This window comes from Mycosarcoma maydis, chromosome 4 (genome assembly GCF_000328475.2).
Source record: "Mycosarcoma maydis chromosome 4, whole genome shotgun sequence".
Taxonomy (NCBI): domain Eukaryota; kingdom Fungi; phylum Basidiomycota; class Ustilaginomycetes; order Ustilaginales; genus Mycosarcoma; species Mycosarcoma maydis.
The window spans coordinates 266,880-289,611 of record NC_026481.1 but is presented as its reverse complement, the minus strand read 5'-3'; the positions used below and the strand labels follow the sequence as shown (position 1 = coordinate 289,611).

Sequence of the window (22,732 nt, the reverse complement as noted above, 5' to 3'; positions counted from 1 at the left end):
GCGACAGTCCGTGGTCACGAGTCAGAGTGAGCACAGAGTCTGTGAGTGAAAGTCGTGGTTTGGCGGTGTGGAGGAGTGAGGAGTTGGAAGAAATCCATTCACGATTATCGCACCAAGATGTGCGTCGCGGTGGCGGTGCGCGTGTGGCACGGTTAGTTGAAGCGCGGAGCGGCGGGGGGGGATGTGAGTGTGGAGGGAGCGCGAATTCGGAAAATGCGTGGTTGGGGGGGATTCGGGGATCACGTTCTGACCACCATCAGGTGGATGCGAGATCTCAACTGACGTGGGCGATATTGGCGAATCTACGGTGACTGCGAACAGGATGGCGTCTACGGTGCAACCTGTAGTGACGCTGGTTCATCGGTGTGATCAACTGGCGCAGCGATTCGACAGTATCTTCTTGAGCGCGTGCATGCGTCTCACCGAACGTGCCAGCGGCGATGCGTCCGCCACATTAGACGATACACTGACCGATCTGCGTACCACATTGGACAGATGCGAAGACGTGGTCAGCGCCATGCTGCGCTGTATCTACGACGATATTCCGCATCTCCTGGATATGCTCGATCGCCAAGCCGAGACCGACCAGTGCGTCCCAGGTGTCTTTGCCAGTTGGAATCCAAAGCAGGCACTCGACGATATCTCGGAGCTTTTCTACGTAAGTGCAACATCGTCTTTCACAATCATCCGCTCCTCCATTCTTGTTTTGGCGACCTCCTCCTCTTTGATACTCGTCCTGCTTACGATTTTTACGCTCCATACTGACCCTGACGCGTCTCTGCACGGCGTTGCACACGCCCAGTCGTACCAAGACGTGCTGCTCAGCAAGCGCGATCTGCTAGCCGAATTCAGCTGCGAACAAATCGCACGCGCCGACTTTGTCCAGCAATGGACGAGCATCGATTCCACCCTGACGAGTCAGCGCAAACAGCAGGTCGACGACCTCGCCGATCTGTTCGCTGCGTTCTAGTGTCCGAATCACGAATGCCACCTCACCGTGCTTCGTCGCACACAAGCCAAGCCGACCTCACGGCTCAACGTCAAGTTCAGCCAAGTACGACCATCCCAAACACGCTAGACGCCACCCGGTCAATATCCACCCCCGACTCCAGAAACGAAACGCAAGACAACGTAGAACACCAAATCACAAATCCCAAGATGCACGATATCTTAGCCACGCTCCTCAATCGATTACATTACATGTGAAAAGCGCAAAGAAGCGAACTATGATGTGAACCATGCGCCCGCTTTACATATAGGCTCTGATCGCATCCACCAACTCCATGCCCGCTTTGGCGAAATCCACGGGCGCTGCACGGCTGATCGTGTATCTTACGCGAGCGGTATCGTTGAACGTGTCCATCTTTGCTCTGCAGTTGAACATGTACATTCTGTTGGCAGCCCGGTGGAGCGCCGCGCTGAACTCTGACTCGCTCTCTTCGCGCAATTTGTGCAGTTCGCCTGCCGACATGCCGATCAGCTGCGTCGCATCCTCGTTGAAGCCCGACAGCCACATCTGGCCGGTAGCATCGGCGACGTTGGTGGAGAGGATGTAGCGGTACTCGGGCGTGGCGTACGAGCGATCGCATTTCTCGCAGCGCCAGTTGTTCTCGTGGTCCAGATTCACTTTCTTGTTGCAGCCCTCCGAAGCGCACGCTGTGTAGTACAGGTTCTCCTGCTTGATGTACACCACTGTGGCGCGCACGTTGAAGTAGTCGGGTTTTTCCGACATGCCCAGATTTTCGTCCTTGACTTGAACAATCGTACGTCGTTCGGCCATGTTGGCACCTGCACCGCCGCCGCCCATCGCTCCGCCGCCCACGCCGCCATTGGTGTAAGGCTGGAACTGAGCGTGAGCTCCGTCGTTGTCGTACCATCCTCGAAGCACGTGCGACTCGGTAATGTCCGGGTTGATCAGCATCGTCGAGCTCGAAAACATGCTCAAAGAGCGTCCACCGAAATCGCCCACTTTGACGCCCTTGAATGCCAATACCGGCTTTTCGTCCACGCCTGCATTGGTCGGGAACGTCTCGGCGGTTTTACCCCACAGTGTCAGTTTCACACTCCTGTTGCCTTGATCCACGAGCGTCAACTCTCGCTTCTGCACGGGTCGCTGCGATGCTTTGGATACAATCTCGCTCAGCTCGCCGTAGCTGTCCAGAATACCGATCACATCGCACGTCTGGTTGGCCTCGACGCTTTCCAGCTCGTTGATGCGCACAAACTCGTACTTGACCTCGGGAACGTCCGTGGCGTCGGTGCACTCCTCGATCTCGGTCGAGTTTTCAAACGTGATCTCGTACTCGTTTTGCAGGTTGCTGAACTGTTTCTTGGCAATGTTGACGCGCGCCTTGGAGATGAGGTAGACGTGATTCTCTTGCAGCAGCGGGTAGAAGCGGTCAACGGCATCGTTGAAGCCAGTTGCCTTGATCTCACCGCTGTCGTCGAGCAAGTTGACCGAGAAAAGCTTGCCTTCGCCACGCTGGTTGGACCAGTGGCGGATGTCGGACTTGGAGGTAACACGAGCCTTGATCGTCCAGCGGTTCTGGTAAGGCGAGAGACCCTCGATGGGATAGATGGGCATGCCAGCGTGGACGCTGCCTCCGCCCGGTCGACCACCCGCTGCTTTCCCCATAGCCGAGGTCGCAGGTGTAGTTCGACCGGCCGAGTTATTGCCCAGAGCGCTGTTGCCCAAAGCGTTGGCACCGCCTTCCTGCTTGACACCGCCTTCAGCCTTGACAGCCTCTTCGACATTGGTGGGGTGGCCGAGACGGTCCTCGGTGGGCTTATGAACGACGTCCAGGTCGAGCAGGATGAGGATGCGTCGGTTCTGCACTGAGTTGCTGGCGAATTGAGTGACCCGAACCAGGCAGTTTTTCTCAAGCTCGCCCGACTCGACCATCGAACGCTTCTGCGAAGCCAGCATGGCCTGTGCATAATTTATGCCATCCGAGAGGATGATGCGATAGCGGTCTCCAACATTGGCTGCGGAAGTGGCACTAGCCTGGATCTTTTTGATGCTGAGGATCTGGCAGACGGGGTTCTGGACCGAAGAACTAGCAGGATCCGAAGTCTGGATCATTTGGGCAATGGCGCCCTGCGACAGGTCGTTGAGCGACATGGTGGCCTAGGAAAGTATCCGCGCGCAGGACACGATGTATGAAAGTGTCAAGGTGCGGGTCGTACGTTTGCGGATTCGCAATTGTCTTGCACTGATCCGACTGACGAGATTGCCAAGGTGAAAGGCGTAGAAGGTACCTGTTACCTCTTGCAGCTATACTGGTGATTGTGCTGGAGGATAATCTTGGTTCGATAAGGATTGAAGAAAGGTCTCCACGATGATGAGGAAGAGAATAAGAAAGGTCAGCGGGACTCCACCTGTTCTTCTAGATCGAGCTTGATGGCTCAGTCGCGGAGCGACACACGACGCTGCTGCGCATTTGCTGCGACAAAAAAGGGGGCGCCACTTTGCCTCATTTACGCGCGCGACGCGTTCCTCGCGGGCAACTTGGGAGGTTCAAAGACCAACACTCATCATGGCTTAGAATCACGAACCACAGAATCACGAATCTGACTCGCGCGACACTGGGTGTTCAGAAAATTGGCATGAGAATGTCGGCGTAACACTGGTTTTATACATCCGTGATTCGTGATTCGTGATTGGCGATTCGTAATTCTGTGATGACCGATTCCCGATTTGCGATTTGTGAGTTTACCATGCACGTGTCACATTTCAGCATGCAACGTGCAAAACGAATCGCGAATCGGGCCTGATTCTGGATTCCTAAAAGATGATTCCGATGCAACAACTTTGGTCTGGCTCCATTCGTGATTGCCGCAGCTGCTCATCCTCATCCATGACAGTCACAGTCACAGTTACAGACACAGTCACAACAAGGCGGAACGATCGACGCGCGACATGAAGAACGATATGGTCCGGACCTGTGCATGCATGGTTTCAATTCGTAATGTTCTTTAGAAGAGAGACGATTGGCAGGTCTCCAACTTACCACCAAACATGGCAAGGCGACAGTCGTTAGCAACTCGGTCTGCAACAATCGAGGCTCGATCCTAAAAGAACGCCGGCCAGACTTCTAGCTCCTGCGGATGAGCCGTTGAGCAGCTGAGTAGCTGAGCTAGGAGGCTAAGCAAACCAGATTGCAGTGTCAGTTGTCGGGGCTAAGGGAGGATGGTTATTACCTCGAATCTGGTTTCTAGGTTCCGATTTGGTGTTTTGAAGTGAAGAAGAAACTTATGACTCGAGACTAGATCATGCCGGGAGAGTGCAGCAACCGTGGACGAAGATCGTCATCGTCTGAACAGTCAGCTGAAAGAAGAGAGGATCGACAGATTGCATTCATTATTGTTAGTCCTCTCGCTTCCGGTCACGAGTGGGCCATTGCCTTTAATTAACTACTTACCTTTTATGCGCCTCGGCAATACTTTCGTCCTCCGCGTGGCATTCGTGACTGTCGCCACCGATGCTGTCAAGTGGATGACAACCTCGCCTGATCGGACTGCCAAATTGCAGCTCCGAACCCGCCTCCACTCGTTCTCGCCGAAGCCAAGCCACAAGGCGGATTCAGGACCATTCGCGCGCCTCTTGTGGTGGCTGGATACTCGTCGCATCTTGTATAGTTATCGTGTATCACCATTCGTGATTCACCATTTGGAATAATTCAAGATACTTTCCCCTTGCTTTTCACGAATCGCTCGCAAATATCATACGGTATTCACGATTCTGTGGTTCAGGATTATCGAAAAACGAAAATGCTCGGAAAGATGAAATGTCGAACACCGCCGATCCTCATCTCTAGTGAAGCCAAACTCTTGACACAAACCACTGCACCAAATGGGTGCCCACACAAACAGTCGGACAGGGTCTGTCATTTTCAAGTGCAGCTTCCACCCCATCACCCGGAGGGTTGTGTTTCTTAGTCTTGAGCTTGAGCTCTTCAACCTATTGTAGAAGACCAGTCGAGCGCCCCTGTTTCTTTCAAGACCGTGACCGGCCGAAGTCTAGCTAAAAGGCAGACTCTACGTGGTGTCGTTGGAAGTTTCAGGAGCATCATGAGATACGGACACTTCAAGGAGGCCTCTCAATTCACAGAGGTCCTAGGATTCTAAGGGACATTCGTTTCAAACATTCTAAGACAGGAAGGATCGACGGTAAAGGGTCCAAGACGAATCAGCTCGAAGCGCGAAGCAAGCCTGGAACGAGACGACCGTGCTTGTACCTCCGCACGTCAAAATACAGAGTGGGAGAATCATCCAGAATAGGGATCGAAGAGTAGGAATGAAGGGAGTTGCTCTCCTCTATACCCCAACTAGATAGAGTTTTACCGATCAAACAGGCACAAGGGTGAAACTTGTGCCTCATTGTCACCATACTAATCGTACAGAATCTGCATACAGGAAAAGAACTCCGGGTGTGGTCGCGAGCCTTGTCCTTGTGGGATCGAGAATTTCTTACTCGCATCTCTGGGTCTGCAACGTGATTGCGAGCTATCAACACGAGCCTCACATCGCTGAGCGCACCCATTTGCATCCATAGACAACGATCTGTTCAGAACCCTGCAGATTGAACAATGGCTGGAAGTCGCCTGTAGACTGTATGCACAAGCCAGCCTTCATTAGCCAAAGATACCTAAATAGCAACATTGGATTGTCTACCGTCCGATCAAGGCCTAAAAAAGTGTCCGAACCCAGGCTCAGACTTCTCACCAAGTCGTTTGGAAATGCCTGAACTTCCAAGACATCATACTACGAGACTTTATCTAGTTGAGCGAAGACTACTGGCTCATCATGATGGCAACTGAGGATTGGTTGTGCTATTTTATTAGGTGCTACTGAATGCTTATCTTGAGAAAGAATCAATGAGAACGTGAAGCAGAATTGAATCAAATGATGGGAAAGCAAGCGCAATGCATGAGCCCTTGGCTCTAGACACAGTCGCAGCCGGTTTGGTAGATCCGTGGAGCGCCAAGCCTTCTCTACACGCAGCTGGTCCCAGTAAATAAAACATGACACAAGGATAAAGCTGTCCACGTCGAGGCCCTGCACAAGCACGGGACGAGGGTGCAGCTAGAGGCACAGGCAAGAATCAGCCAAGAGACACTCAATCGGTCAGGCTTCGTAGCCGAGGAAATGTCGCCAGATGAGGTGAGAATCAAAGATAGCAACGAGTTGCAGGTCACAGTGGCCGCGTGTCTCTCGGAGGTCCATGTGGTGTAATGCGCACATGCTGGTAAAGGGCTCTTTTATGATAATCCGGTGAAGCTTGATAATCAAAAGATTTCTATTAATCCGGAACCCTGTCGTACATGCTTGAGACGGAAACATCTTCATCATAACAAAATGTACGTCAGTGAGTGTGGCTGTATGCTCTCCCGGGCACAATTAGCTGTGACCGTGTAGCTTTATGGTCACCAGCAGTCGGAATCGATTCCTACCATTCGCCCTGCTTTAGCCTTGTAGAAGATAGGAATCTTTTCACGATTTGTCGAGACTCGTTGAGAGAAAAAATAAGCGGTGATTTGGTTTCGCTAAAACGAAGAAACACGTTCCAGGAAAAGAGAAAAATGGACAAGTTTAAAGAAAAATACTGTGTGTTCTTGTTGGTGTGTTTGGCTTTCAGGTAGGTTGGTGGCTTTCCACCTGGATGCTGTAATCGACTCTCCGACCAATGCAGCGACAGGCGGAAAAAAGAGCGAAAAAAACAAGTGCTTGCAGTTGCTGGAAAGCTATGCCACAGTGCTTCCGCTTGGTTCCTGTCGACAGAGCTCGTAGCCGTACCGTTCACCCGCTTCCCACATGCAAAACGATCTGTTGATCATTTGAGGAAGGTTCAAGGCCGTGTTTGGGAGCTCCGCTGGTTCAAGAATTCGAATTATGTGCGCTTTTGCAGATCTCTGCACGTCAATGTCGATCGGTGGATATACAACTCTACTTGTGCCAAGAGGTTCTCTGCTCGGACAAGTGGATTTGTGACCATCTTCTCACCGACCCGCTTGTATACCGACCTGCTGCAAGCCAACAGCAAACATGCAAGCTGTCATGGGCAGGAGGTCAATTAAGTTGGCGAGACGGGGGAGAGCATATCAAAACAAGCCCAATGACGGAACAAACGGTTCCGTCAAGCAATTCGAGCTTGGTGAGTGCCCGTGTCTGAGAACAACATCAGGAAACTTTTGCTCTTCCTCTTACCAATGCGCTTACAACAATCTGTGCGGAGTGGGGTATGAGGCCAATCAGTTGCCACTGTCCACATCGATTGCTGGGAAATTGTTCCGTGCAAGCCTTGCTAGAATGTGACTCTGGGCTTACCCATGTATTCGGCTCACACTACACAGCATCCTTGTTGACTCTACGTCCTAACTGCCCGTTGAGACAAGATATAAGAACACCATAGTCTCATCAATGTTGCCTCCTTCTTTCCTTATCGAGCAACTTTACTCCACTCTTGTCCCGGACTTCCCATCAACACCCATCCCGTCTAGCCGTCTAGCCAGTAGCTACCTCTACTTTGTCTCCCTCAGCAACGATGCGTGCTTCCATCCGTGCTGCTTTGCTCGTCGCCGCCGCCGCCCTCGTGGCTCTCCAGGTTGCTCAGCCCGTTTCGGGTCACCTCGTCGACCGTGAGATCTTCGAGAACGTCACTCCCACCCTCTACGACTACGCACGTCGTGCTGAGGAAGCTGGTCCCTCTGTTCTCCCCACCACAACCACGTCAAAAACCAACCCCACCGCCACTCCTGGTAGCAACTGCAAGGCCAACAGCGACTGTGCCTCTGGTGTCTGTGACCAGGGCAAGTGTGTTCCCAAAAAGAACACTGGTCCGATCAACTCGTTCTGCACCAGTGACGACCAGTGCGCGACATCCGGTTACTGCTACCGTGGTTCATGCCAATACATCAAGCCAAGCGGTGCTAACTGCTACAAGGACTCTGGTTGCATCGATGGAAACTGTGTCAACAAGAGGTGCGTTGCCAACAAGTCGCTGCCCAACAACTCTGCTTGCACCAAGTCGACCCAGTGCCGAGACGGTAGCTTCTGCTCCAACAGCAAGTGTGATACAATCAAAGGTGTCGGATCGTACTGCTACAAGAACCAGGGCTGCACTTCGGGTTTCTGTATCAACAACAGGTGCTCTGGACGTGGCCTCGCCAACAACGGTCAGTTCTGCACTAACAACGCCAGATGCAAGTCCAACTTCTGCTTCAGGAGTGCTTGCCGTGCTAAGCGTGCTCGTGGCCAGCCTTGCTCGCTTAACGACACTTGCATCAGTGGCAGGTGCCGTCAGAACAGGACTTGCGCTTAAACATCCCAATTCTCTGGTTCGTGCTAGAATTCTCTCTCTCTTTCCATACATTCTCATCTGGCGTAGGACCTTTTGTCTTCGTCTCCTATCGCCGCTTTTCCTCTTTCGCCTTCCATACCTCTTCTGCAGTTCGTTAATTTATTTTATAAACTGGGATTCCAATGTCATGTCCTTGATTTTTTCTGCACTTTCGCATTTTCGACGTGAGGTTTCATATCTTTGTGCGAGCATTCGATATGATAATGAGCGTATCATGTTATCCTAGACGAAGGCTTCCGATTACTCTGCTTGGAATGAGTCTATCCAGGCTCGTTCTGATTATTGTAGTCGAATCTTGTTGATATCAGTGAAAGGATCCGAGACAGATAAGGATCAGCGTTGCCCAAATCGACACGCGCTTGCGCGCTCCGGATCGATTACACATTTCATGGGCAATGCAACTCACGACTGGATGAAACAAGCTGATGTACGAAGCTCGTTAAGGAAAGGCGATCGCAATTCACGGATTGAAAGTTTTCCCACACTGTGTCTTGCGGTGTCGCTGTAAAAGTCAGAGTGAAGCAGGGATTTGTTTTAAACACGATCGAGAGCAAAAAGCGGTCAGAAGATGGCCGACGATCCTCCAAAGCGTCGATCGAAACTTGGTAGATGTCCAACACTGCAGCCGAGGCTGCTGAACACCGATAATTAAATAAATAAAAATCAAGCGAATTCCTTTTTTACATATTCGGCAGTAATTCTTGGTGAGAATGGGCGACTTTTCCAACCAGGCTTGCTCTGCACCACTCACGATGGCTAAATCCTGAAAACCGTGATCGTGATTCGTGTTTTGAGAATTAAATATATTATTCAGATTAAAGCGTGATAAGTTACTGTAAGTGAAAGAACAAGGATTGATGCGTGATGCATACACGATAGTCGTGAGTAACGGTTGTCTGCACTGAGATGCATGCAGATCGGAGCGAAAATGGCGGAGTTTGACAGCTCTTCTCGCGTTCACGCGGCGTTGCCACGTTGGACAGTTCGTGCAGCTCGTTTTGAGTCTCGCCCGTTGGTCTTGGCCTTTGAATGGCAACACTTTCTCGATGCGTCACACAGACACACTCGTGACTCGCACGCAAGACGGCACGAGCTTTCGCCGTATCCGCTGGCCCTTCCTGTTTGTGCAGTCGTAAGCGAGATCACAGAGACCCACGCGTTATGCAGTGTTTGCATGCAGTGCCGGCTTGCTGTACGCTCTCGATCCAGCGCCACTCCTTCCACTTAGCCACTCGCACACAACGCCGAGCGGCGTCAAGATCACAGAAATCGCCCGATCAATACATTCAGCAGGTTGATTTTTGGCTTCAGCCTCGGCTGGGCACGCCGCCTTTCACAGTGTTCGAACGTCTGCAAGAATCGCGGATTCGTGTCTCGACACTGACTCGAGACTTGGCACACAGAATGTACGCCGCAGTGTAGCGAAAGACTTTTGGACGGTGATTCTCAGACAATTTCTGGAAGAAAGGAATGTATTCATTGAAAGCAACAATAACCGAAAATGCGAGTAGAAATGTGTAATACAGCTAGAAGCGATGGAAAAGGTTCGGAGACCACAACAACAGATGTAGACTTCGGGTCCACGAGTGCAGTGGTATGATCACAGCTGTTCAGTCAAGATGGTCTTTCTTAGCTTGAGCTTTGTCATCCACCGACTCGATCTGAAGCTGAGGGATGGGAGCATAGTACTGCAGTACTGGTTGGTGCGTCTTGAATGCCTGATGCGCGATGGTGATGGCTTTCTCCAATGTCACAGGGATAGTGGTACCCTTGAGCTTGTTGAGAGTTGCACCGTACATGCAGTTGTCCGAGTCGGCCTGATCTTCCTCAACGGTGGTGTAAGGTGGAACGTTTCGGGCGTACACGTTGGGCGTGTAGTAGCTCTCTTCTTGGCCTGGAACCAATAGACCTCCGTGAAACCAGAATGGCTTCTCGCCAGCAGCGTTTTCCTTGGCACTGGCTCCGAGCTTATGCTTGTTGGATTTATTCGGCTGAATCTGGAAGAAGGAAAAGTACTTGTGTGATAGCTTCCGGGTCGCAGCTTGAGGTGAGAGGAACTGCACAGTACGAGGCGAGCAAAGCAGAGGGGAGTGATCATCCCAGTCACCCTCGAAACGGCCGATAGCACCTGGCCAGGTGTTTTCGAAGGCATAGGCGATGTCAGAGAGCTCAAATGCCAGCCAGAGGCCTTCGTTCATCATTTTGGGGTAAGCACCCCAGAACATGGCCCTGACCGGCCTTCGTCTCATCCATGCATTGAGAAAGAGTGCAGAGAGCACACCTGGTCTCGATTTGTCTAGCACCACCACGTCCATGTCCATTCTGGAGCCGATGGTGTGCGAGTAAAACTCACTCTCTGCCAGCTGCTGCGATGGTGTGCCCTGGTCGATCTGACGCTTGAGGAAGGAGACGAGGAACTGGGAGGCTTTGTCGACGGGTCTGGCTTTAGAGCGGAAAAAGAGTGTGCCTGTGCTGGCGAAGGTAGGATGCGAAAAGAGCTGGCTTGGGTTCTGGAGAAAGACAACTTGCGGGTCGACAACGAGAATCTCTTGGAAGCTCGAGGCGAGAAGCGCCAGAGATTGACGCTCCCACGTCTCCTTGAGTCCAGGGTAGCGACCTGCGTCATCTTCGAGCTCGGCTGTGAACAAGGGCAGGGTATCGATGTCATATACTGTGACACGCCCTAGCGACTTGAGCATGTCCACCAGAGCAGAAGGCAGTTCATCATCCGTGTGATAATAGATTTCTATCGGCAGAAGGCAGCCGTAAAGCTCTCGCACTACAGAGATAGTCTGTATAGCCGCAAGCGCTGTGTAGCGTGAAACCGTCATTACGATCCCTCGTCGCTTTCCACCCCTTGCATCATCCTCCTGCTGTGCTGCTTTGAGTAGCTGCGCCACCTTTTCGGTCGAGAGGCTGCCTGCCGCTTTGAGTTGCGCCTTTACGATGGAATCTACAGACGGCAAAGCTTCTTGGGTTGCTTGCTTCTTGTTGGTATCGACGGAGCTAACAGGGCTTACATACAACGCATTTTTACGAATTTGGGCAGCTCCAGGTGCAAATGGCCATAGCCTCTCTTCGATACGCTCCAGTCTGCCCATCTGACGTGTGCGCGCCAGCTCTGCGTAGGCGTGAGCACGGAACCCCATCTCCTTGAAACCGTATCTCTCATCAACTTCAACGGGATGTGTGAGAATGAAGTCGGTCCAGATATCGTACGCCGCTGTATCGAGCTCTTGAATATGCTTTCCATACATGGGAGAGAGAGAAGGACGCAGCCGTACCGCCAATTGCATGACCGAAACGACAAAGATGATCAAACAGACCGCTTTGACCCGGGTAGCTGTGATGCCTTTCTTGAGGTTGGCACCCTTTGGCCCGAAGATGTTTGAGAAGTTGACCACTACCATGATGATCAGTCGGCTATTTTGCTTGACTTTTTGATGCAGGTTTGTTACGTGCTTGCTACCCTCAATGGTCTTCTTTGGCTGAGCTGGGTCGAGCTTGGAAGAGTTGAAAATCAGCCGGATTCTGACAGCAGCCTCCTTGTGGAGAGAGGCTGAAGGATATGGTTGAAGGAGCCTGTCTTCGGGGGTTTGGTCAAATGACGAGCACTAGTCTCTGCAAAGATGGTGGAGGACAAGATGGGAAAGAAAGTGATAAGCAAGACGGGATGATCATGAAGACGTGCACGCTTGAACACCGGCCAAGTTTGCGCGAGAAGAACACATTCCGCCTCAGATGCACGGCTGAGCTTTTAGAAGCATTTGTGATTCTCAGGCTGAGCAGAGAGATTGGCGACTTGGCGACAAATGTTGCGATCTCTGTGACACCTCAGGGTCCACGCCGTACGTTGACACCCTTGTGTCTTGTTATGTGTGTGTATGAGGACGCTCAAAGTGGTTCGCAAATTGACCTGCAATTTGAAAGCAATTCGGAGATCTCACGTGGGAAATAGAAACGAAAAATAAATAAATAAATAAATAAATAAAAATGGGTTAATGAAGGCGGCCAACGCAACAGGAACCCCAAGGTAAGTTAGCATGTAGCACGGTACGATCTGGCACTCGGCTCTGTTGAGAGATTTCATGCCGAGCGCAACGCTCAGACCTCGAAAGCTTGGTAGACTGGAATGCTGTCTCGCGCTCTTAGAGCCAATACGCTCAAGTACTGACTGTCCTTCCGTGATTGACGTGCTCTTCGACGTTGCACTGACGACTCGATCTCAACGCGGCTCGAACGGATCGGTGCGTTATTGCTGAAAGGATAGGTCAACACGATCTTCTTCCGAGGCCCTTTGCCTTGGCTTTTTGACAGATGTGCTCTTGGTACGCCCTGGCTTTAGCGTTAGGTTGAGCTTTTTGTGAGGAACGAAGGCATATGAATACACAACCATTCTGTATGAATGACGAACGGGCTCTGACAAAATTTGCAGCTGATCACAGATGTATGCGTTGCATGGCACGGGAAGAAGAGCCTCGATGTTGTTTCAAGTGGTTGCCAAGGGCCGTCGCACACATCTCGTTTGCTTGCTGGGGCAAGTCCACAGTTCGATCCCTTCTTAGTGAATCGTGTTCTACCCAACCCGATCCATTGGCAGAGAGACTCCTGATAGGTAACCCGAACGGGAAGCCAAGGTGATTCACGATTCTCACATCGGACACCAGAAGCACTCCGCACAACAATTAGTAATTGAAATGGATCACTCTGCTGTCACGCTCACCACTCACGGCTCTGTATGCTCGGAGATGAAATCGACGTGGAAAAACTCGCCAATTTCGGTTGGATGCAAACGCTGTACGTGCTGATCATCAGAGCTACAAACTACCTTACAAGCACAAGTAATCGTGAATGTCAAAATTCAATGAAATCACCGAGACACAGCTGCGAGCATATATAATAAATAAAATTATACACGATATAGGTACTGTATATATTTATCTTAAAGATGAAAATCGGTGTGCCACCGGACAAAATAGCCATAGACTAGCGCGGCAGAAGAAGAGTCAGGGCATTTTTCGAGGATATCCGCTTTTTTCCTTTTTCTTGGTGAGGAAAGAAACTGTCAAAGGGTTTTTTGTGCCTGTTGCATACTCATGCAATTCGGAGTTACTGTAGCCTCAGGTATAAGCAACGCAGCAACGACCTTTGACACACTCGAGCCGAGTTGCGAGCTTTCTTTTGGTCCCTCGCTTGGTGTCACAAAAGTAACACAAGATAGAGCGGAAGGCGACTTATGGTTCTCGCTTTGGCTTCCCGTTCTATCAGAGCTGCGTCCTTGCACTGCTTGGCCGTTCGCACAAAGATTCAGAAATCACGAATGACATACAGACCTTGTCATTCAGGGTCCGTCTTGAGAGATCCTTCTGGTCTTCGACTTGGCCGTCGACCTACATTCCTACTTTGTGTGTTGCAAGTCCGAACATCGCTATCTTTTCAACGCCCATTGAGACCAGTCTGCGCCCTAACCTTGTCGTACCTTGATCTCTTCAGCTATCTGCACGCCCTTGGCACGCCTTCCTCAACAATCTGTCTCGGCATCAATCATAGCTTCGCAAGCCTGTCAAGTTTTCCCGGTTCGCTTCTTACCATCACACCTTGGCCACGATCCAGCCTTTGATCCTCAGCTGCTAACCCGTGTCTGGGACGCATTCAACTCTCTTCAGCACCATCTTACCAAGATCACCAAGACCAAAGCATTCGCAGTAGAGCAGGTGAGGAGCATACCACCGGTGCTTCTGCTCCACGTATTAACATGACCAAGGATCGGATTCCTTCGCCAATGAGCCAGGTCAGCCCCGCTGAAGACTTAACGCTCACAGCGAGACCAGCAAGACCAGTACGAGCCGCCTCGTGCAACATCGAGCTTCCCCCCGAAGCGGCCAGCTCTGCTTCGCCAGAGAGGCAGCTGCAGCAATTGCACGAGCGCAAGCCTACTACACCGACTACGCCCACTTTTATCCTTTCGCCGTACAGCCTTTTTAGTGGTTCTGAGAGCGTAAAGAGTGGCGAGCCCATGCTGCTTGGTGGCTGGAGTCGCAGTAGATCCACGCAAGCAAAGGAAGCAAAGCAACGCCCATCGCTTCACAGACCATCGACCATGCTCTCGGATGACAGCAAGACCGGCATCGCTTCGCTCGCGTCCGGTGACAACGATCTCAAGGGACCGTCAGCAAGAGGCCCACAGTCTGGCAAAAACTTGTTCGGACTGTCCTCGCTCAGATACACACTCTACACGCGCAAAGGACGCAGGGGCTTGTCCACCAGCTTGAGAGCTTGGACATCGTACAAGACGATTCTGGCGCTCACTCTACTGCTGGTTGTCTCTGTAAGGCTGCTGTTTGCGCCATCGGCTCCGATCGAGCACGGCGTCAACGGTCGCATCAACGCGCACAAGTTCACCGACGCCGTTTTCCTCAATGACTGGATTGACCATGTCGTTCACCATCCCGTGCGAGCGCGAGACAAGGCAGGCTTCGCCGAGATGGGCCTGCGTACCGAAATGTATGCGCACCTGCTGCGTCACCAGAACGTGCCCAATTTTGACCGCATGGAACGGGCTCTGTGGCCTTTTGTACCCGGTATCAATCAGCTACGAAAGTGGTGGCAAGCTTCGGTGCAGGCCAAGCCTCAAGAGTACGCCGCGGCTTCCGCCTCTTCTGGCTCGCAAGATGACGAGGGACTGTTTTCGCGCAAATTCCGCAGCGGTCCTTTGATTAAGCATGGTTCGCGTGGCATTGTCATGTCGCTTGGCTATAAAGGCTCGGTATTTGCCTCGCAGTTCATCTCGATCATCCGCGAAAAGCATCGAAACGATATTCCGATCGAGTTGTACTACTATGGCGACTCGGATCTGCCGTCCAAGTATCGCGACTACCTCACAAGGAGCTATCGCAACGTTCGATGCGTCGATCTCGAATCGCTTGGCCTATTTGATCCTGATTTGGTTCAGCTCGAGCGACAGGGTTTTGCCATCAAGCCATTTGCTTTGCTCGCTACCAATTTCACCGAGGTGATTCTCGCCGATGCCGATGCGATTCTGCTCGAGGATCCAGATCAATTCTTTGAGGAACCTGGCTACCTTGATACTGGCACACTCTTTTTCCACGATCGTGACCATCTTCGCAAAGGAGCTGACGAGATTATCCAGGAATTCATGAACCATCAGCTTTCGCTGCGCGGACCTTCACCGCGACTCGCATCGAGCGAGTTCTGGAAGAAGAAGGGCATTTTCGAGCAAGAGTCGGGTATCGTCGTGGTCGACAAGAGAAAGACGGATGTGTTTGCAGCCTTGCTCTTCACAGCATGGCAGAACATGGGTGAGATCAGGAAGAAGACGACCTACAGGATCTGGTGGGGAGACAAGGAGACGTTTTGGCTCGCGTTTGAGTTTTCCAACTTCCCGTACTATTTTGTACCTAGGTATGCCCAGGCGATCGGAACCACAAGGAGGGTGAGCAAGGCAGAGAAGATGGAGAGGGCTGCCAAGGCAAAAGCAAAGGCGGAACGAAAGGCGAAAGAGGAAGCGGAAAAGGCGCAAAAAAAGGGTAACAAGAAGCCGGCAGAGGCAGAGAAGAAAGACGAGGCCGCTGCTCCTGCTCCTGCTCCTGCTCCTGCTCCTGCTCCTGCTCCTGCTCCTGCTGTTGCCGGAGATGCGAAGCCAAAGGTCAAAAGGGACGACAAGAAGGCAGCTGCCGGTGTGGTTCACTTTGACGAAGCTGGCGATGCTATACCTGTAGTGGAGGACCAAGTGAATCCGTTCAAAGAAGGCATTCTGCCCGGCGAGCCTGAGCCGGAACCAGTGCGGCCAGAGTCTCCACACGACGCTGCCATCTCTTCGGATACCTCGCTGATGGAAGAAGAGGAATTCTGCTCTGAACACCCGCTTCACTTCCTCGGTGCCGACACGGAAGACAGCAACTACACCATGGCGCTCGGTCGTCCCGCGTGGTTCAACGGCGGCATCCTCGACGTCAAGTCGATTTCGGATGAGGTGTACATCCAGCCAAACGCGTTCACGTTGGAAGGCGCTTGGGAATTCTTGTTCGACGAGGAACAATGGTGCATACGCAACTACACGCTGGGCGACCTGAAGCAGTTCGACTTGACGGACCGGATCGATGAGATTAAGAGCATCGCGAAGAAGGCCGAGGACAAGTTCCACGCCAAAATCCCGAAACTTCCTAAGAAGGTCAAGAAGGAAAAGTAGAGAGGTGTAGCACTGCTGTGACGATGACTTGTCTTTCTTTGCTGTGTGTTACTCTCAGACTGTATATATGCACTCTTTCAGAATGGTATCAAGCATTCCTTGACACTCTGACGCGCGTAGGCGTTTGTGTGTGATGTGAGTGAGATTTGTGCTGGCGTCTCTAGACCTGTGGCTCAGGCTTGGCTCTCAGCGCGTGCGCCTCGGGGACGTTGTCGTCATCATCGGAATCCATCGCTATCGACTTTGCATCGTCACCTCTGGCTCTCTTTCCATGCCTACGCGTCGACACTTGATCGGCATCGTCATCGTCGTCTTGTGCGCGTCGTTTACGGAACAGCTTTGAGCCAGGAACGTTTTCGGGATTCATACACAGCTTTTGTCTTGCATCGATCTGTTTGATGCGCTCCAAATCTTGGGCGCCTGTTCCTTTGCCTGTGTAACCGCCGATTTCGCGCTGGTGAATGAGCTGCTCGATCTGGTCGAGTGTGGCTTCGAGTTGATCGCGCGACATTCCCAATGGCTGATGGTGCAAGAGCGAATCGTCGAATTCCACCTCTTGGGTTGTAGCACTTGACTCTGCTGCCAATTGGTCTTCGACCGCTTTGGCGCCTGGTAAGCCCTTTGTTCGTCGGGCAAAAGCGATCTTGGCCCTGGCGACACGTTGGGATTCCTGCTCTCGCACGGCTTGGCGGTGCCTCTTGGCTGCAAGCGCAGCACTGCTGGCTGTTTTCTGCTTACTGTCCAGCCAGGCGGCTACGATGTGCTTTCCCTTGGGCTCTACTGCTCGTATGCAAGCCAAGCCGATCTGCGACGGCGTATACACAAACTCTGCATCGGTCAACCTGGTCTTTGCCAACTTGGCGTGTGCTTCGGCTGCTAACTTGTGCAGCTCCTCTCTGGACATATCTTCACCAATCTGGATGGACTGCAGATCCAAGAGCAGTCCATACAGACTCCTGTGTGCGCCGGTAACCGCGTATTCGAACGCGAGACTCTGGCTCACGAGAAACTCTAGATCGAGCACCGTCCTCGTGTTCTCTTCGACTAGCGCCTTGTTCTCGGCGGCCTGTTTGCCTGCAAGCTTGCGTGCAAAGTCGGCGAGGTTGAGCGCGTAATTTTCCGACTTGGAAGCGAGGAAGATGCACGTAGTGACGATGTTCTTGGGGTGAAAATCCATGCATGTGTTGCGCAGGTAGAAGCGCTTGACGAATGTGGTCGCGGTAGCTTCGACGAGTTCAGGGAGTTTGAGCGCGTGAACAATCTGGCCAATTTTGACGAGGTAGTAGGCGATCAGTGCCAGCTCGTCTTCGACCGAGAGGAAAGGGATGGTGGCAGAGCAAGAGGAGCCCGTCTCTTCGGCCCAGATGGTTTGCAGACGTGCTCGCGCAGCAGCGTTGCAGGAAGCGCGGATGCGCGCTAGTTCTGCATGGCTGAATCGCCAGTTGCGTGCTTGAGACGTCTGAGCGTAGGCGGAGGATGGTCCGAACGGCGGTGGGATGGAAGGCGTCGAGACGATCTCGACGGGCCGCATCGAAGCTGCTCGGTATGACGAAGGGCCAGCGGCTGGGTGAATGGATTTGGAGGCAGAGGCGGCATCAGCAGCAAGAGCTACCGTGCTTGGCTCTGTCTTTACGACTACCATCGTTGTTCGGTGCGGCCGCTGTGGGACAAGATGTAGAGAGAAATGGAGAGCGAGGATTGACAAGGTCCAAATCGAGAAGGCCAGAACGGACCATCAACTTGATTCACAGATAATCACAGATGTGGAGCATCAGCGCCCGATGCCATATCTTGATCGGGGGAACCATTGTGAATCGGCGATGGGTTGGTCACGGCTGCAAATATTTCTGGTCCATTTTTGAAGCCCCCGTTTTTCTGTGCTAGAGGATACCTGCCCTAATCGTAAAAAAAGGTAGATCACAAACATTCGTGGCTCGCTACGAAGTCGAGAGAGCATCACGTGTCAACTAACTTAGCGCGTCTCAGATTGTTGGAAGCATTTCTCGGTCACCCTATCAAAATGGAATACAATCTGCGAATAAGGCACAAGTATGCTCGACTGGGACGCCCTTGCGTGTAGACCAGCAGCAGCAGACCACATTCGCCCCGAAAAGGCCGTCATGGGGCCCGCACAGGGAGTCCCGGCGAATCACAAAGAAGGGGGACGGACCTTGTTCGGACCCTGAAATGATCGACATTGCATCTTGATGAAACGCTGACTTCGGGAGGGCTGGCGAATTCGACCATTTACCTGCGTAGGAAGAAAGAGGCACTGTCGGCAGGAGAATTGTACGCTCTTTATGCAACGCACGGGCGGGATAGCTATGGTGTTCGGGCTGACAATGGGATTGATTAAGGGAGCCACAGTGCTGGCTGAGTTCGACGATGATTGCCGCGGAGAGTCAATCAAAGGAGAAAAGCTGGAGCGGGAAGGCAATCGAGCAATGAAAAGAAGAAAGGAAGACGATGTCAGACACGACCGCGGAGCAAGCCAAGGCTTGGCATACGCGATGCTCAGAGCGTCAGTGGAGTAGGCTTGATGGTAGCTGGCTCGGTAGAGGATTCACGATCGGCTGTTGCTCAAAGAATTCTCAGTGGATCGTGGTTGTTCGCAACGCACTACTCGCTTAGCGATTCACGATTGCAAACACGCTTTCACGCCCGCAGTCACGGGTCGGCGACAAAACAATGTTCTCTAACAGAAAGCCGGCGTGGATCGACTTTGCACTGGTTCTGCCGTATCGGGAATCACGTGAGTGAAACCAAACGCACAAGGGCAGGAAAGCTGGAGTCGATGCGAGCGAAAAGCATCCGAGATGAGCGGCCAGCAGACATGAGTAACTTAGTCAAGTAGACATGTGTCTGGCGGCAGAACCTGGAGCAATGCTGATCATGGATTTGCAATCGCTCGACACAAGCTCGACAGTAATCACGAATGGACCAGCCGAGAGGCTCTGGCGCAAACCGGCACGAAACACCCAAGAACAAAGAAAGACGCGTATCGCGACACATTCGTGATTCGTGACTCTCATCGTGAACCACGAATCACGATTGCATTTCTTTGTTTCGCTCGCACTGGCAGGTTTGGTATTATAATATATAAAGGACAAAAGAACAAAAACAAATCCAAAACAAATAAGAAGATCAATACATTAATAACACGCCTAAATTACCATAATAAATAATAGTAACGGATTCAACTACGGTAAATACCCACTCATTAGAGTCACCCGCGCCAAGAGATGCAAAGAAAAACACATTTCGCGATTCTCTGCCGAGTCCAAATCACGAATCACCAAATCACAAAAGGAGCAGGCGAGTTCGCGTTTGGTCCTTTCACAGTTGGATTCTGCAGCGCCGCAGGTTAATACGCATGATCGCCGTGCATTCGTGATTGGCGCTCGTCTGGGTACAATTTTCTTAAAGTAATAACTAAGACGACTCGTTGTGCACCACCCGCTGCTGCATAGCTGCTGCATGTCTGCATTTCTGAGCGTCGGTGTGCCGCTGTGCGGCTGTGCTAAGTTACTCTGTGACTAGTCATGAGTTGGTCGCCCCTTACTCACACCCCCTTGAGAAAAGATGCCGAGACTCGTGCCGCGCTTTGGAGCTGAGACAAGCCAAATTAACTTTGTCACCGCATGCTGCGCTTTAGAGTGGTGAGGTGAGGGGAACACACTAGTAAAGCAGCTAGGGAAATGCACAACTCTGGAGGACATGGAAAGCGACCTTTCAGCTCGTTCCACGCGTCGTACTGCACTGCACTGTACTGTACTATACTGAACGGCATGTGTATACGTTGGTTGATGTAAAGGGACGCTCAATCTACGTTGCGCAACGACGGTGCCAAGCGTTTCTTGTACTCTCAAGGCACGAAGCTCGCTGATGGTTCTGGCAGCTTGTCGTCAATCGAGGCGTGTTGGCCTCTCGAGGTGACGGGATGAGGCGAGTTGATACGGCCGAGGCGGCGGTTGAAAGACGTGCATGGTCAAGCCTCAGGCGAGATGGACCTTGGTAGGCTCGACACGTTGAGCACCTCTGGCAGCAAAAGACTGCGATCCGCGGTGAACATCGAGAGCTGGGCGATTGAAAGTCAAGGCATTCCAGGTGCACGTAGCACATGCATTCGTGATTCGGCGTGGCTCGGATTCGTCATAAGCACCTGAGGCTGCCCTCTCTTGTCTTGCCGTCACTGTCGTCACGACCAATGCAGAGCGTGCGAACCAGAGCAACAAGGTTGCGGGATGGGTTGCATTGCAGCAGCTCTTGCAAACATCTGTACGCGTTAAGGGCCATCGAACAGCGACGAGGCCAACCTCGCAGCCCTAGCCTTCACTCGACCTCTACCATTTGTGTAAGAGATTCACGATTCACGATTCACGATTCACGATTCACGATGGCGATTCGTGATTGTCGCCGAGTGTCGTAGGACAGGGTGAATGTGAGTTGGCCCAAGTGAAACCAACACCGAATTGTGAATATGTGCATGTGCGTGATGAGTGTTTTTCTGCGCACCTGGCCTGAGGTTGAAAATTCGATCAATTTAGGGAGAATTATTGTAACAACACGTCAACACTCTGTCACTGAAACGCGCGGCGCGTGTGCTTCGCTGGCTCGCTGACTGACTGACTGACTGACATCCACAGCCCGGAACTCGCACCAAAAGCCACAAAGAGCAGCAACCAAACTTGAAAGCAACCGAAGCGCCTCACGCCTAACGCCTCACGCCTCACGCCTTGTCGATCTGATCGTACGAGCGCTCTGCTTTCCGCTGGTAATTGTCGATGCAATCTCACAGCGATCAAGTCCCGCGAAGCCCTGGTGATGCCGGTGAGGCCCTGGTGAGGCCCTGGTGAGGCCCTGGTGAGGCCCTGGTGATTGTGATGGTTGGCTTGGACAATGCACGCGCACTGAGCAACGCAGGTACACTGCCGTGTTGAGTCAGGACAAGGCGACCAACTTGGGTGCACGAAAACTTTACAACCAAGCTTTTCGTGAGCAGCCGAACTTGACTACGTTGTGCATGCTGCATGTGTACACCGACGGATACGGTGGCATCAGTGAGTGCCTGTGTGGGCGGGCGGCCATGCGGTTCAATCACGAGTGTCGCCGACTGCGGCCTCTGAACCACACTGTCTGTCTGCCGAAGCGGCTCTCGGTTACTGTCTTGCTTTGCTCGTTACTTTCCTGCCTTTTGCTTGCTTGTTTCCTATCCACTCGTGACTTGGCATTCCTCCTTTTCTGCTCCTTCCGCGCGAGCATCTTTGGTCGCTCTACAAGTTTGGCTGCATGAATTCGATTTGCTCCTTCCGTTCCGTGTCACAGGCAAAGTGCTGCTGCTGTGCGTCGCTTTTGAGGGTATACGTTGGTTGATAGCTTACCTAGTTCCTCTCGTGTCTGACCCCTGTCAATCATGAATTCACGATTCACGATTCACGATTCACGATTCACGATTCACGATTCACGATTCACGATTCACGATTCACGATTGGGTTTCACCATTAAAGAAAATCACATTCACGATTAACTATTTCCAAGTCAAGTGATGACTTACCATCCGGATTTCTGTGAGTCGTGAGTCGTGAGTCGTGAGTCGTGGATCGTGGATCTGTGAGACTGTGCGATTCTGTAATTTGTGATGGCAGTGGAGCCTCTTTCCGCGTACCGCGTGTCTCGTGCTTTTGCACGTTGGATGGATTCACACTGCTCGTTTGCGTTGCTCGTCTCATTCTGCCGTGTCCTGCCTGTCCCTGCCTGTTGTCCTCCCCGTTCGGATCGTGACGACAACGTTGAGCTGGACTCTTTCTTTGTCTCTCTCTCTCTCTCTCTCTCTCTCTCTCTCTTCTCTTTGTCAAGTTCGACACTGTCCTCACCATCATCAACATTGTCATCATCGCCGTCGCCATCATCCGTCCTCCTCAGCACATCCATCTACGCGCAGTCTTTCTCCTCGTTTCGTCCGCTTCTCCTCACTTTCTCGACGCATCACGCTCTTTGTTCCACCACATCACTGCCTCTTTTGGCTGCAGCTCAGACCCTCTTTCGCTTGGCTCTGCAAAGCGCATCGCATCGCATCGCATCGCAGCGTCTCTCTGTCTCTCTGTCGCCTCGACTGTCCCACTTTGCAGCCAACTTGGTATACACTTGCACCGGCTGTCTCTGCT

The 22,732-nt window shown here is 52.1% G+C and overlaps 7 protein-coding genes across 7 annotated transcripts; 4 read left to right on the top strand and 3 right to left on the bottom strand.

The window, feature by feature from the left end:
* Positions 1-322: 322 nt before the first annotated feature.
* UMAG_10187 (uncharacterized protein) lies at positions 323-970 on the top strand (the record flags this gene model as incomplete). The annotated part of the gene is made up of 2 exons (XM_011390048.1): positions 323-658; positions 803-970. 2 exons carry the CDS (start codon positions 323-325, stop codon positions 968-970), a joined length of 504 nt encoding a protein of 167 aa, XP_011388350.1.
* Positions 971-1,249: 279 nt separating this feature from the next.
* Positions 1,250-3,121, bottom strand: UMAG_05156 (putative Replication factor-A protein 1; the record flags this gene model as incomplete). Its single annotated transcript, XM_011389911.1, has 1 exon — positions 1,250-3,121. The coding sequence occupies one exon, from the start codon at positions 3,119-3,121 to the stop codon at positions 1,250-1,252; it is 1,872 nt and encodes a 623-aa protein (XP_011388213.1).
* A 3,236-nt stretch (positions 3,122-6,357) lies between these two features.
* UMAG_05155 (uncharacterized protein) lies at positions 6,358-7,076 on the top strand (the record flags this gene model as incomplete). The annotated part of the gene is made up of 3 exons (XM_011389910.1): positions 6,358-6,367; positions 6,418-6,637; positions 6,692-7,076. The coding sequence occupies 3 exons, from the start codon at positions 6,358-6,360 to the stop codon at positions 7,074-7,076; spliced, it is 615 nt and encodes a 204-aa protein (XP_011388212.1).
* A 467-nt stretch (positions 7,077-7,543) lies between these two features.
* UMAG_10186 (uncharacterized protein) lies at positions 7,544-8,320 on the top strand (the record flags this gene model as incomplete). Its single annotated transcript, XM_011390047.1, has 1 exon — positions 7,544-8,320. One exon carries the CDS (start codon positions 7,544-7,546, stop codon positions 8,318-8,320), a length of 777 nt encoding a protein of 258 aa, XP_011388349.1.
* A 1,649-nt stretch (positions 8,321-9,969) lies between these two features.
* Positions 9,970-11,769, bottom strand: UMAG_05153 (uncharacterized protein; the record flags this gene model as incomplete). The annotated part of the gene is made up of 1 exon (XM_011389909.1): positions 9,970-11,769. The coding sequence occupies one exon, from the start codon at positions 11,767-11,769 to the stop codon at positions 9,970-9,972; it is 1,800 nt and encodes a 599-aa protein (XP_011388211.1).
* A 2,345-nt stretch (positions 11,770-14,114) lies between these two features.
* On the top strand, positions 14,115-16,568 carry UMAG_05152 (uncharacterized protein; the record flags this gene model as incomplete). The annotated part of the gene is made up of 1 exon (XM_011389908.1): positions 14,115-16,568. The coding sequence occupies one exon, from the start codon at positions 14,115-14,117 to the stop codon at positions 16,566-16,568; it is 2,454 nt and encodes an 817-aa protein (XP_011388210.1).
* Positions 16,569-16,728: 160 nt separating this feature from the next.
* On the bottom strand, positions 16,729-18,210 carry UMAG_05151 (uncharacterized protein; the record flags this gene model as incomplete). The annotated part of the gene is made up of 1 exon (XM_011389907.1): positions 16,729-18,210. One exon carries the CDS (start codon positions 18,208-18,210, stop codon positions 16,729-16,731), a length of 1,482 nt encoding a protein of 493 aa, XP_011388209.1.
* Positions 18,211-22,732: the final 4,522 nt, after the last annotated feature.